The sequence below is a fragment of the Diceros bicornis genome, chromosome 16, assembly GCF_020826845.1.
Source record: "Diceros bicornis minor isolate mBicDic1 chromosome 16, mDicBic1.mat.cur, whole genome shotgun sequence".
NCBI classification, from domain to species: domain Eukaryota; kingdom Metazoa; phylum Chordata; class Mammalia; order Perissodactyla; family Rhinocerotidae; genus Diceros; species Diceros bicornis.
The window spans coordinates 53194648-53207993 of NC_080755.1; the positions used below are offsets into that span (position 1 = coordinate 53194648).

The following is a 13346-nucleotide window of genomic DNA, read 5'->3' on the forward strand; positions in this document are numbered from 1 at the left end:
TGACTGAGAATTGTCCCTTCTGCTAGTTCACTGATAACTTTTCTGTGTTATGTTTACCTTTACTATTAATAGTAAAGATAAAAAAAAGAATAAAAGCCCACAGACCTCTAGGGGGATGTTTTATCTGTGTGTGTACCTAACACATTTGTTGACTGGACTGATCCCACAAATAAGGATTTTTTAAATTTAAATTTTAGTCAAATGTTAGTACATTCAGTTGTGATGCAACAAACCCAGAATATATTTTTTTAATGAAGTATATTTTTAAGGGGTACATTTGTTTAGAAAAATTGAATATTGATGAAGGAAATACGGTTACATTTTGACTCTGAAATCATCTGGCCAACTCACTGAATCAACTGAGCTGTCTTTAGGGGAAAAAATGACATGGAAAAAAACCCATGTTCTTTGAGTATATTGTACACTCTTTTAGGTTTCCTGTGGTGATGGCAGCCAAAAGAAGAAGGAAAAAACTAAAATAAAGAAGACAAAAGGTCTCTGTCATGGATGATTAAAACTAGCTTCTGCCAGGTCTCCCTGTCTCTATCATTGTCTCCTTCTAGTTCATTTTCTACACTGCCACCTAATTTGTCTTCTAAATCACGTGTTAAATCAGGTCATTGTTCCGTTGAAATTCTTGTCTTCCGTTGAAATTCTTGTCAAACATATACCACCCTCACAAGACCACTCTGTCTCATCTCTCATATAATTTGGGATCTACTGGTCACCAAAGAAGTTTGCAACAGTCCTTTCCTTTTTAGCTTCATATTCTCAGAGGAGCAGTGCGTGGACTTTGGTCTCAGACAGATGTGGGTTTGAATCTCATACTACGCCAGTTTCTTATGTGCGTGGCCTTTCTAAAGCCTTAGTTTCTCATTTGTAAAACAGGAATAGTACCTACCTCACCATATTGTAAGAATTAAATGTGGTAACATATGAAAAGCACTTAGCTAGTACCGAGCACATAGGTGTTCCATAAGCTGGAAGAAAACATACGCTGTATAGGTTTTCAAGAATTTTTTAATAACATCTCAAGCTCCACTTCTTTTACCTCTTTATTTTCAAATATTATGAAAATACAACCTCAGGATTTTTGATTAAGGTAAACCTTATTCAATCTATTTTTGTCCTCTATATATGTCACCGATTTATATATATTTACATTTATAGAATATGACTAAATAAAATGTACTTTCTGCATCTTGTCTCATTGATGTCAAATGTAGCTCAGATATTTTCTTCAACTTAAAAAAAGATCCTCTTTATTAATTTCTCTTTGGAATATTAAGGTATCACCTTAATATTTGAAGGAATCTGAATTACCCTTTAAGCATTCAGTAAACTCAAGATATATTTAATAATTTTTTTTTATGGATCAATCATACATATCAAAATATGGATACTATGTTGAAGCTGAAAAGATTGGATTCTTCTGATTCATAGGTTGTCTGGATCTTTAACTCATTCTAGTTTAAGATAAGTATTGTTAATTAATTAATTTATTTATTTTTAAAATTTATTTTATTTAGTTATATATTTTTTGAGGAAGATTGGCCCTGAGCTAACATCCGTTGCCAATCTTCCTCCTTTTTTCCCTCCTCAAAGCCCCAGTAGGTAGTTGTATGTCATAGTTGTACATCCTTTTAGTTGCTCTATGCGGGACGCCACTCATCAAGCTTGGCTTGATGAGCAGTGTACGCGTAGGTCCATGCCCAGCCTCCAAACTGGTGAACCCTGGGCTGCTGAAGTGGAGTACGTGAACTTAACTGCTACACCACCGGGCTGGCCCTAGTATTATTTATTTTTAATTTTAAAATTTAACTTCTTTTTTGAGTAATAATACATTTATATAGTTTATAATTCTGAAGGTACAAAAGGGAACAAAAGAAATCCCTCACTGCCTCCATCCATGTTGTCTCCTTCCAAAAAGCAGTCTGCTATTTGTCATCTGTGTTCTTTGCAGTGTATTTACTTTTAAAACCTCAAACTTTAGGGGCTGGCCCGGTGGCGCAAGTGGTTAAGTGCGCACGCTCCGCTGCGGCGGCCCCGGGGTTCGCCGGTTCGGATCCCGGGCGCGCACCAACGCACCGCTTGTCAAGCCATGCTGTGGCGGCATCCCATATAAAGTGGAGGAAAATGGGCACAGATGTTAGCCCAGGGCCAGTCTTCCTCAGCAAAAAAGAGGAGGATTGGCATTGGATGTTAGCTCAGGGCTGGTCCTCCTCACAAAAAAAAAATAAAATAAAACCTCAAACTTTAAATCTCTCTACTAATGAGATGTATGCATTACCTCATCTGCATCATTAAAAACTCTGTCCCAGCATATCACCCACATTTCTTCCACCCCATTCTTCTGTTGCTGATTGTGGCACCAAAACGTTTAGGGGAATGAGGTGGTTGACCTCTCAATTTCTATTAAAAGATTACAGTGATTTAGAGGTCTCCAACTTTCTTTAATAACCCATTGTGGTTCTGTCATCTGATGTGTTTAAATGGTTCTTAACCATTTAACAACTTAACAACTTCTGTTTGTTCATAAATACTAATAACCAGAATTTTTATTGTTAGAGAAGTGGCTAATGTTGAAAGTTTTTAACATGCATGACCTTTTACTCTTTGAGAGATAAATAAAAAAGTTTATATCTCTCTTTACAAGTGCGATTTCTAGGGTATCCTTTGACGTAATTGTTTCATCCTCACCTTGTATACCTTTTATATCTGATTCTAGAGGATTACATAATTTCTGATTATAAAAATTCCAAAGACCCTACACAATTCTGAAGCACCTTCTGGATCATCAAAAAGAGAAAATTATGTTTAGTATAAATTTAGATTTATGTATTTAGTTTTTTGAAAACTGCAAATTAATATATGACAATTTAGTGATTAGAATATTTACTAGCTAATCTAAAGAAAATCATTTTATAAATTATGTCATTCTGAGAAATAGCTGCTTTTTTTTAATGTATTCTGAGACTTTTTGAAGTTTCAAAGATTCCACTTGTAGTTTCATTGTCCGAGTTTTAGTGAGCAAATCTCAACTCACTCTACTCAGTAGTTCCTTTTTAGCCCATCATTTCTGGTTTGAGACTATCATATTGAATCTTTGATTTTCTTGATCTTTAAATTATTCATTTTGTCATATGCTGGTTGAAATATTTATGTGCAGAATTTCCATATGTGCCACAGTTTTATAGGTTTCATTTTCATTAGTCCAATTTAATAATGCCAGGTTGTTTGGCCACTATGGCACATTAGATTGTCTTCAGATAGCCATTGGTTTTGACTTGCGTCCTTTTCCTTAGTCATGTTGTGACTGGTAATTCAGAACCCATTACTGTGTATAAGTATACTCCGGGTTACTTTTCTGTAAAATTATTACTTGCCCAAGTAACTCCTCTGCCACTTTTCTTATAGCTTCATGAGACTTTGTGCAGTTTTCCTGTGGCAGTTTATCACCCAAAAGGAACTAGCAACATCTGCATTCTTAATGACTTTATTCTTCTCAGTATTCATCTACCATTTTAGTGGCTGGGCTAGGCTAGGTCATCTTTAACAATCTTAACACTATTTAAAATTTACTCCCGTCAAAAGACAGATTAGTCAACTAACTTGCTCATTACGCAAACCATGTCTTTTCTCTAACACATATTTTGTCCAAGTGATTAGTAGTTATTTTATTGGTTCTACCAGGTTGCTGTGGAAGGGATTCACTCATATATAGTTCTTAAGATCCCTCTGGAATCCCTTATATGGGGATTTATACACTAAACATGTGTTGAATGCTTGCTGCAAGGCATAAGCTGTGCTAGCTCCTAGGTTTACGGAAGTGAATAGGACAGTTCCCTAAGTTTGGACCAGTGCAGGAATGTCCAGTACTAGGTGTACCAGTAATCTCTCCTCTGTGCTCGAAACAGATATAGCTAATTGATCATGACAGGTTCTGCACTTTGTCCCCAATCCCACCTCACTGTCTGCTTGGCTGCTGAGCAGAACTCAAGGGGCTATTCTACTAGATGGGAAGCATTTTACTCTTTTTAAATACTCAGACATAGTAATTGTAACTGAATAATCATTTTTGGCAGTCAGTTCTGTTTTTGAGTTCTTTTAAAGAATGAATTTTCCAACAAACTCTGAGGAGTTAAAATATCTAGACTTCTTGGCTCAAGGTGCTATTATTGGACAGACCCTACAAAGAACCTTAAACTGATTTTTTGAAGTCAGTAAGATTGACTTGTTCCTCTGCCTTTTGTTTTAAGAATGTGTTTATCAATTATTTTTAATTAAAATTGTGATTTAATAATTTTTACCTAGGTCAAAGACTAGCTTTTTAGGTGATTGTAGGAAAACTGAAAAAGAATATTTACAGCTGTAACTAATTTCTAATGGTTCACTTCAGAAATTAATTTAACTATTTAACATGATTTTTAAAAAATAGAATTGTTATTTTTAGATGTGAATTTGGACATTGGATCTGGACATGACACATGTGGAGAAACATCTTCAGAGAGTTACAGTTCTCCATCTAGCCCACGACATGATGGAAGAGAAAGTTTTGAAAGTGAAGAAGAAAAAGACAGAGGTTTGCTCTTTGGAGGGGATATGGGGTGGCGGGGGGAAAAGTGTATTTTCTCTTAAAATCAGTCAAACATAAGTAATTTTATGTTCCTGTAAATGTCATTATTGATTTTAAATTTAATTGATGTAAAGGGTGTCTTATAGACCATTGACTTAGCAGTTCCTAGCAATGTTGATTTTTTTAAACTTATTTAGCTGCATATGAAATTAAAAAGAAGATAGTCATAACAAAATGTAGAGTTAGTGTAGAAAGATTGAAAATTTGTATATTTATACTTTTTATATCTTCCTGATGGATTGACCCTTTTATCATTGTGAAATATCATTCTTTGTCTCTAGTGACAATTTTTGTCTTAAAGTCTATTTTATCTGATAGTACTATTAGCCATTCTAGCTCTCTTGGGTATTGTTTGCAGGGTACCTCTTTTTCCATCCTTTTACTTTAAACCTGTTGGTGTCTTTGAATCTAAAGTGTGTCTCTTATAGACAGCATATAGTTATCCAACTATATGGTTTTTTAGTTATTCTGCCCATCTCTACCATTTGATTGGAGTTTAATTCATTTAAATTTACTGTAATTACTGATAAGGTAGGATTTACCTCTGCCATTTTGCTATTTGTTTTCTGTGTGTATTAGGTCTTCAATTCCTCCTTAAACAGAGTCTCAGAGTTAGCCACAAGTGAGAGTTTAGGACCTTCTCAGGTCTTTCCTGGGCGTACATACAGCCCTAGACACGAGCATGGCCTTCTAGATTCCCAGGAATATATCAAAGCTTTTCAAAGCTCCCTGTGGACATCTTACTCTCCAGTTTTTCCTGTTAAGTTCTTGGTCAGCTTCTTGTTAGCCCCAACTGGTAATGCTGCCTCAGGCAGCCGAGTTTTTAAACAGTTGCCACTGATTGATTGTCACAAATGAATGTGGGTAAGCAGGTGTTAACACAGAGTGGGCTCAAGCTGTAGATAGTCAAATAGAGACAGTTCTCTGGGAATGGGGTTTTAGAGAGCTCCAAACCCATGCTTCTTCTAGTGGCTGCTAGGCTGCTGGTGTTCATAGCTAATGTAGCTGCAAGACTGTTAGTTTACAAGGCTACTTCAGAGCTGGAGAAAGTGAGATGGAATTAGAGCAAGATAAAATGCCACAATGCTCCCTGTTCTTAAAAGATTCAGCTATTTTTCTTTAAACACACCTCAGATTGCTACAAGCCTTCAGTTAATTTCCAGAGTTCTGAAAAAGTTGATTTTGACAGTTTTTGCCAGGATTCTTGTTGGTTTTATGGAAGAGTGGAGTATCAGAGGTCCTTACTCTGCCATTCCGGAAGTGAGATCTCAAAAGTGTATGTGTTGAATGAGGATGTCATTCTTTACACATGATAGCGACATCTGATTGGTAACATCTTGGTTGTAAGGTATACCTGTACTGGTGGGCAGTATTAAATGATTTATCTTGAGCTACCTAAAGATCTGTAGAGATCCTTAGACCACAGCATTTCAGCCACATGTGGCTTCTTCCTAGGTGGCCCAGCTCTCTGAGACCTTAGCTTCTGTGTTGCAGTATCAGGTCATGTCTTAGGGAGCTGTGGCAGTAGCTGTATGTGCTGCACCACATACAGTTAATGCCAACCTGTACTTTGTAGTGATTTTGAAGCCACACCAAATGCAGTGTGCACTGATCCTCCCACCAGTTTTACTAGTCTGAGGCAACACTGCACTTCTGGTCCATGGTTTCCTCATGAAAAAAAAAAGATGCAAGTAATCTCTCAGAGCTATTATGAAGGTTAAATGAGAGAATTTTTATGTTTTACCCAGAATAGACAGGCTTTCAGTATGTTTCATTTCACATGTTATGCTTGATTTTGTGGGATATACAAATAATCCTGTGGCTCTTCAGCTAACAGTGCAGATCTGGCCTCTGTGTCAGAATTGTTAAGAGGCCATCTGTACACTTGGTTGCCTTGCAGCCTCCATTTCCTATTGTCAGATAGGGCGAGTTGAAAGATCTGTATAGAGGAACTTGCACTTTTTCAGATAGGCTCAGTTACCAAGTGACCAAATGAAGAATCATTTAGGGCTTTCTAAAATCAGCAGAGGGAAAAAATAGCCACTGTGATAAAAAGCTTTGATCATTTTTAGAATTTTGAGTACATAAAAAGGTTGCTTTGAAAAGCATATGGCTTTGTCGTTGTTCTTGTTGGTTGTAATGGGGTTTTGTTTTGAGACTATACTTTTCAAAGTACAAAAAAGGATGAGACCTCTCTCTAAAAAGCTAGATGAGTCCTTACAGTGCTCAGAAAACCATCTGGAACCATTTAAGACCGTGGGACCATTTGCTATGACTTAAAAACATTTAAACAAAGCCCAAATTATATAGAAATTTAATTGACCATCTGAAAAATATCACAGCTTCTTTTGGGCATAAATGTTTATCTTTAACTCTGTACTCGAATGATGATACAGATATAATTCCTTAAATAAGTTATTAATTTTTGGATACTTTTTGTTTTGCAAAGTTTAGCAAGAAACACCTCAGTTATTAAGAGGAGTTTGTACTAGAACCATTTACTCATAAATAGAATCTCTTCTCTCTAATAGAAATTATAATAGTTGAATTAATAACACAGTTTACATTGTGTGTGACTACGTAGGTTCTATTTAACCTTTCTCCAGGAAGACTAGTACGATTTGATTTTAGTATTCTGTTTCAAAAATTTTTAACATCTTAGTTGAATATAACTAGTTATTACCTTAATAAATATAAACAATTTAAGTACATAATGCAATTCTGCTTATATTTATCAGCAGAAAGATGTTAAAATAGGCACTATTTAGTTGAATGGTCTTGTACGTATTATTGCGGTATCTGGGTTTATGATATTTAAACATTGTGAATTAGATTTTATCCTCTGCCCTCTTTATACCAAAAGTCCGGAAATCCAGGGGAAGTCTGGATTGAAGTTATCTCTGTATACAAGCACAGGAGTGATGCAGCAGTGAAAACAAATGCAGTGTGATTTTGTATCTGCCTCTGCTGTTTTCTTTTGGAGAGGCGGCAGTGTGCTAGCTTGTATTTCCCCTGCTTCGTGTGTTGCAGCATCTTTGTTTTATGAAACTCTTTCCCTTCCCGCCTCTAGATATTTGAGTGAAATATAGTTTTGATTGAGCTCCGTTAAATTGTATCATTTATGTGAGACAAATACGAAGACCTTGGGTTTGGTGGTGCAGAATGTAAATCAAGTGAATTGCCTAAAATTGATTAAGGTTAAAAATATCTAATCCTTTTCTCAGTAATAAGGTGATATTAGATAAATCTCTGTATTTTAAACTGTGCTCCATTCAGTCTTCAGTTCACCTTATGTTTTGTTGCTTATCTCTCCATAGAAATTTGTTTTGGACTATTTTTTAGAGCAGTTTCAGGGTTACAGTAAAATTGAGAAGGTACGGATATTTGCCATGTACTCCCTTCCCCCACATATGCATAGGCTCCCCCATTATCAGCATCCCCCCGCCAGAATGGGACATTTTTTATCAAGGATGAACCTACATTGACACATCATTGTCACCCAAAGTCCATAGTTTACCTAAGGGTTCACTCTTGTATTGTACCTTCAGTGGCTTTGGACAAATGTATGATAATACATATCCACCATTATAGTATCAGACAGAGTAGTTTCACTGCCCTAAAAATCCCCTGTGCTCTGCCTATTCATCTGCTCCCTCCCCCCGACACCTGGCAACCACTGATCTTTTTATTGTCTCCATACTTTTGCCTTTTCCAGAATCTCCATATTTTTTAAATAAAGTCCATAGAGAGCCAAAAATTAAAAGAAACTCAGCTTGGCCGTCAGGAAGCTGAGGGACACCTTTACTCCAGTTCCAAACTTCAGCGTTCATTTTAGATATACTAAAATGTATTTCTAGCAAGAAAGGTGGGAGTTAATGCTTGTGTTAACATCTATTTCTGTTTGTTTCCTTTAGACACGGACAGCAATTCTGAGGATTCTGGGAATCCATCAACAACCAGGTTTACAGGTTATGGTTCTGTCAACCAGACTGTCACTGTGAAGCCACCTGTTCAAATTGCTTCATTAGGAAATGACAACGGAAGCCTTTTAGAAGATCCCTTAAGCTCACCCAAATATCAGCATATTTCTTTCATGCCAACTTTACACTGTGTCATGCACAATGGTGCCCAGAAGTCTGAAGTTGTCGTTCCGCCACCCAAATCTGCTGATGGCAAAACAATAGGGATGCTTGTTCCTAGTCCTGTTGCTATTTCTGCAATAAGGGAGTCCACAAATTCAACCCCTGTTGGAATACTAGGGCCAACAGCTTCTACTGGAGATTCAGAAAAACACCTTGAATTACTGGCTTCCCCTTTACCTATTCCATCAACCTTCCTTCCCCACAGTAGTACTCCTGCTTTGCATCTAACGATTCAGAGGCTAAAATTGCCACCACCGCAGGGATCTTCTGAGAGTTGCACAGTCACCATCCCACAGCAACCAAGCGGGAGTCTGAGCGTCGGATCACCAAACACTGCCTTTATTCCTGTCCATAACGCAGGTAGTTTTCCAGGATCTCCTGTTGCTACCACGGACCCCATCACAAAATCTGCATCCCAAGTGGTAGGACTAAATCAAATGGTGCCTCAAATTGAGGGAAACACAGGGACAGTCCCTCAGCCTACCAATGTGAAGGTAGTTCTTCCAGCAGCTGGCCTCTCAGCTGCACAGCCACCAGCTTCCTACACCTTACCAGGCTCTCCCCTTGCTGCCAGCGTGTTACCCAGCCAAAATTCCAGTGTGCTCAGCACGGCGGCCACGTCTGCCCAGTCAGCGGGGGCGGGCGTCAGTCAGGCCCAGTCCACGGTTCCTCCCGCAGTTCCCACCCATACCCCAGGCCCTGCCCCAAGCCCAAGCCCTGCTTTGACACACAGTACTGCACAGAGTGACAGCACATCTTACATCAGTGCTGTGGGAAACACGAACGCTAATGGGTCAATGTTGCCGCCACAGCAGATGGGCTCAGGTCCTTGTGGTTCTTGTGGGCGAAGGTGCAGCTGTGGGACCAATGGCAACCTTCAGCTAAATAGTTACTATTATCCTAATCCAATGCCCGGACCAATGTACCGAGTCCCGTCGTTCTTCACTCTGCCATCCATCTGCAATGGCAGCTACCTCAACCAAGCACACCAGAGCAATGGAAACCAACTTCCTTTTTTTCTGCCTCAGACTCCATATGCAAACGGACTGGTGCATGACCCAGTCATGGGGAGCCAAGCCAACTATGGCATGCAACAGATGGCAGGATTTGGGAGATTCTATCCCGTATATCCAGCACCTAATGTAGTTGCCAACACTAGCAGTTCAGGGCCCAAGAAGAATGGGAATGTCTCATGTTACAACTGCGGCGTAAGCGGACACTATGCACAGGAGTGTAAGCAGTCGTCCCTGGAGGCCGGTCAACAAGGTAATCATGAGAGCGCCCCGAGGACTTGTTTTTGAGTGTGCCTGTTTCTCCCCACCTTGTTGATCACGGTGATTCTATTGTAGAGAAAGAGCTGTTGTGTGTTCGTGTACGGATGCTGTGCTTTCAGTGACAAACCATACGATACAAACGGCAAAACCTAGGGTAGACCCAGGTCACACAGCACAAGGAAGTTCAGAGGAATTCAATTTCCAATTAAGGAATAAACCATAAGGCACTTTTTAAGGAATGTAATGGGAATTTGCATTAAATAATGTCAACTCTCTTGCTTGCAGCACTTTTCTTTAAAGCTACAATCCTGTTTACTAGAGTAAGCAAAATTTTTAAATATTGAAAAATAGGAAGTAATGTAGTCATCTGACGTGTAAGATTTTTAGTTATTATTTAGTATATCTTTGCATAACCAGCTGGCCTCAAGCGTGTTGCCCCATGCCACCTCTTTCCTTCCCAGCAGATGTTTAAAAAAAATGCTGTTGCATTTTACAGGAACAGAATATTTAAGCACTGGTTTGGGAGTAAGGGAATTTGAACTAAGTTTAACATTATTACCACCAGAAACAAGAAAAGGCTCTTAAATGAGTAAGATACCAAACTCAGTGTAGACCTCAAACTGTTATCTTTCACTTGCATTTGGCTTTTGTCACTTTGCCAAATCTCACTCAGAAAAAAAATCTCAAATGGGAGTATGTGCTTGGCATTTTTAAAGGAAGATCGAGTTTGATAGCTTTAGGTTGAACTTAAAGCACAAACCTCTTATTACTTTTTAAAAATTTTATTTACCATTTTGGAATTGTAGTAGTGCGGAAGAAGCTGCCTTCTGACGAGCATGTCCGTTTGATATCTTGTAGTGGTTTGTGATGCCTTGCGTTGTAAGCAGTGACTTAGCAGTTCTATCTTTCCCGTTTTAGGCACTTACAGACTGAGATACGCACCTCCCCTCCCCCCTTCTAGTGATACGTTGGATTCTGCAGACTGAAACAAGAAAAGCTTGCCTACTTAATACACTGAAGTGTGGGGAGTCGTGGTGGGGGGTAGAGGGGAGGAAAGAAAAGGTATTTTGTGTTTCTTTGTCGTACATTTCCTAGATTTCTATGCAGTTGGGATTTTTCATTTCTCTTGTACTGATGTCCAAAACAAAGAAGAATGCATTGCTTTTGAGCCTCTGGTCTCCTGGTTCAACAACAGGCTTATCTGTGTGACATGTGTAATTCAAACATCCAAACAAACCATCAAGAGGAACGTGTTAATGCGTGCTTTTTTTTTTTACACTGAATACTTGCTGTGTGCAATGTTTACTGAATCTTGAAAACTGTGTATTTGACCTTTTTTACAACACTGGTGACAGTTATATGGTTTTGAAAAAAAGAAACTTTGCTTCTTCCCCAGCTTTTCTCACTTTCCCCCTCAACTGCACTCTTCTCTCCGCCGCCCTCCCTTCTCCCGGTGGCCTCGCAGGAGAGGCTGCACTGCCGGCGTCCACACTCGGTAAACTGCTCTGCACATAAGTCGAGGTAAAATGTTTCACCTAACCTTAAGGGAGAACTCAGATTCCCCAAATAGTGTGTATATATGTAATAAACAGCATCACGTAAATACGTTATGTGCAGTGCTTGTTGTCCAAATAAAAATCAGAATAAGTGGGAAAGAGAGGAAGAAGTAAAACCATACGGAACTGAAAAAATATGATCTATGAAGTAGACAAAGCTTTTTCTTAAAAAAAAATAAAAACAAAAAAAACCTTTTTACTTCATCATACTTTTTTAGCCTGTTGCTTCAGAGAGACATAAAGTGAACAAACTGGTGTGAGTGTCGTCCTCCTGTGTCTGTGTCACGACGACAACTGCCAGTTTACTTGTAGTCTACCACTGTGTCAGCTGAAAGAGACACTACTTGAGTAAAGATTTCTTCTTTTTCTACACCAACTGTTACAGTGTTACATTGTGTTTAAAATGTGTGTGGTTTATTGCAATCTGAACAGAAGCTCTGTGTTTCTACAAAAGTCAGGTATTTGTTCCCTAACCTGTCTCTCGTAGCGAAGTCACTTTTGTAACAGTTTACCACTATGCTTGATTATAATGTGAAAGACTGAATTCTGAGTGTAAGATGGTGTTAATCATGTCAGTGTCATGTCACTAAGTTTAATGCTGCTGTTTAAACAAAAAAAAAAACCGGTTTTTTCCCTAAAGCCAATCTATGTACTAAATTGCTTCCAGGTAATTTTTTTATTTCTTAAAGTGCACTGAGGTTATCTGGAAGATGGGGTGTATTTTTTTGGACTGCTGCATTCACTAGCAATGAGCAGCTACCACTGTATAGTCATAGGTTAAAGGGTTGGGTGGTTTTGTTTTCCCATTCCTCAGTATGGAGCAGAAATGATAGATTTTTATTGTATGGAGTAACTTTGGTGTGTGCATCAGAGGAACTTAAATATTTGGTCTTGGTTCAGAAGCCTAACAGTTGCTAGACAAAAGGAAAACTTGAAGAGAAAAGAAGGTTCATTTAATGCTTCATAGGTAGCGTTTATATTTCTAGCACCAATGTACATTTTGAAACTTTCTTTCAGGGGTGGGAGTTAAGGGGAAGGGAAAGGGTGGGTGTGAAGGGGTAGATGAAAGCTTTAATTTAAAAAGAAAAAATGTTCGAGTAAAGGAAATTATTTTGATTAAATATATTTTATTTGATCTGGGTATTTTTGGACCACATTATTAAATTAATTGTTAAGCTGCAGTTGAGTTGTTCAAGTGCAAGTTCTGATAAGCCACGTATGGACCGCATTGTGAATCACATGCCAGGTGTACTTTATGGAGCTTATTTTATGATTTAAAATACTGTACTGTACATAGGAGGTATGTTACCTTCTCCTTGTTTGTATGTTTACCATATACTTTGATATTTGAAATGTTATGTACTGGAGAGGCCACTTATATTTCTAGAACAGATTGGATTTTATGCAACCTTTTTTCCTTGAATTAACAGCAATAAAAAAATGAAAAACAGCCTAAGAATTGTGCCTTATTGCAAATTTCATAAAAGTGAAAAGATAGGAGAACGTCATACATGGTGATTTTTTTTTTTTTTTTTGAATCAACCCATTATTTCCCTGTAATGTGGGCAGTGAATCCCAAAGTTATTAACTTTGGGATTTTCTTCAATTTTCCCCCCCAATAACCTTACTCTATAGGTCCCTATGTGACCACTAAAAGAAGAGCCTGCATTTCTGTGCTGAGCACGCACTGTGCACCAGAGGCTACCGTGGTGGCCAGAACAGAGTCTTTGTCACCGTA

At 38.3% G+C, this 13346-nt stretch overlaps 1 protein-coding gene across 3 annotated transcripts in view; it reads left to right on the forward strand.

Moving 5' to 3' along the window:
- Positions 1-13078, forward strand: part of ZCCHC2 (zinc finger CCHC-type containing 2) — a 55137-nt gene extending 42059 nt beyond the window's left edge. For 2 of the 3 annotated variants that reach the window (XM_058557264.1, XM_058557265.1), the window contains 3 exons: positions 4439-4582; positions 8551-10044; positions 10971-13078. In XM_058557264.1, coding sequence (XP_058413247.1) covers positions 4439-4582; positions 8551-10044; positions 10971-11038 — 1706 coding nt within the window. In that variant the 3' untranslated portion in view covers positions 11039-13078. The remainder of the gene's footprint in view (positions 1-4438; positions 4583-8550; positions 10045-10970) is intronic. The other variant, XM_058557263.1, reaches the window with a different exon arrangement.
- Positions 13079-13346: the final 268 nt, after the last annotated feature.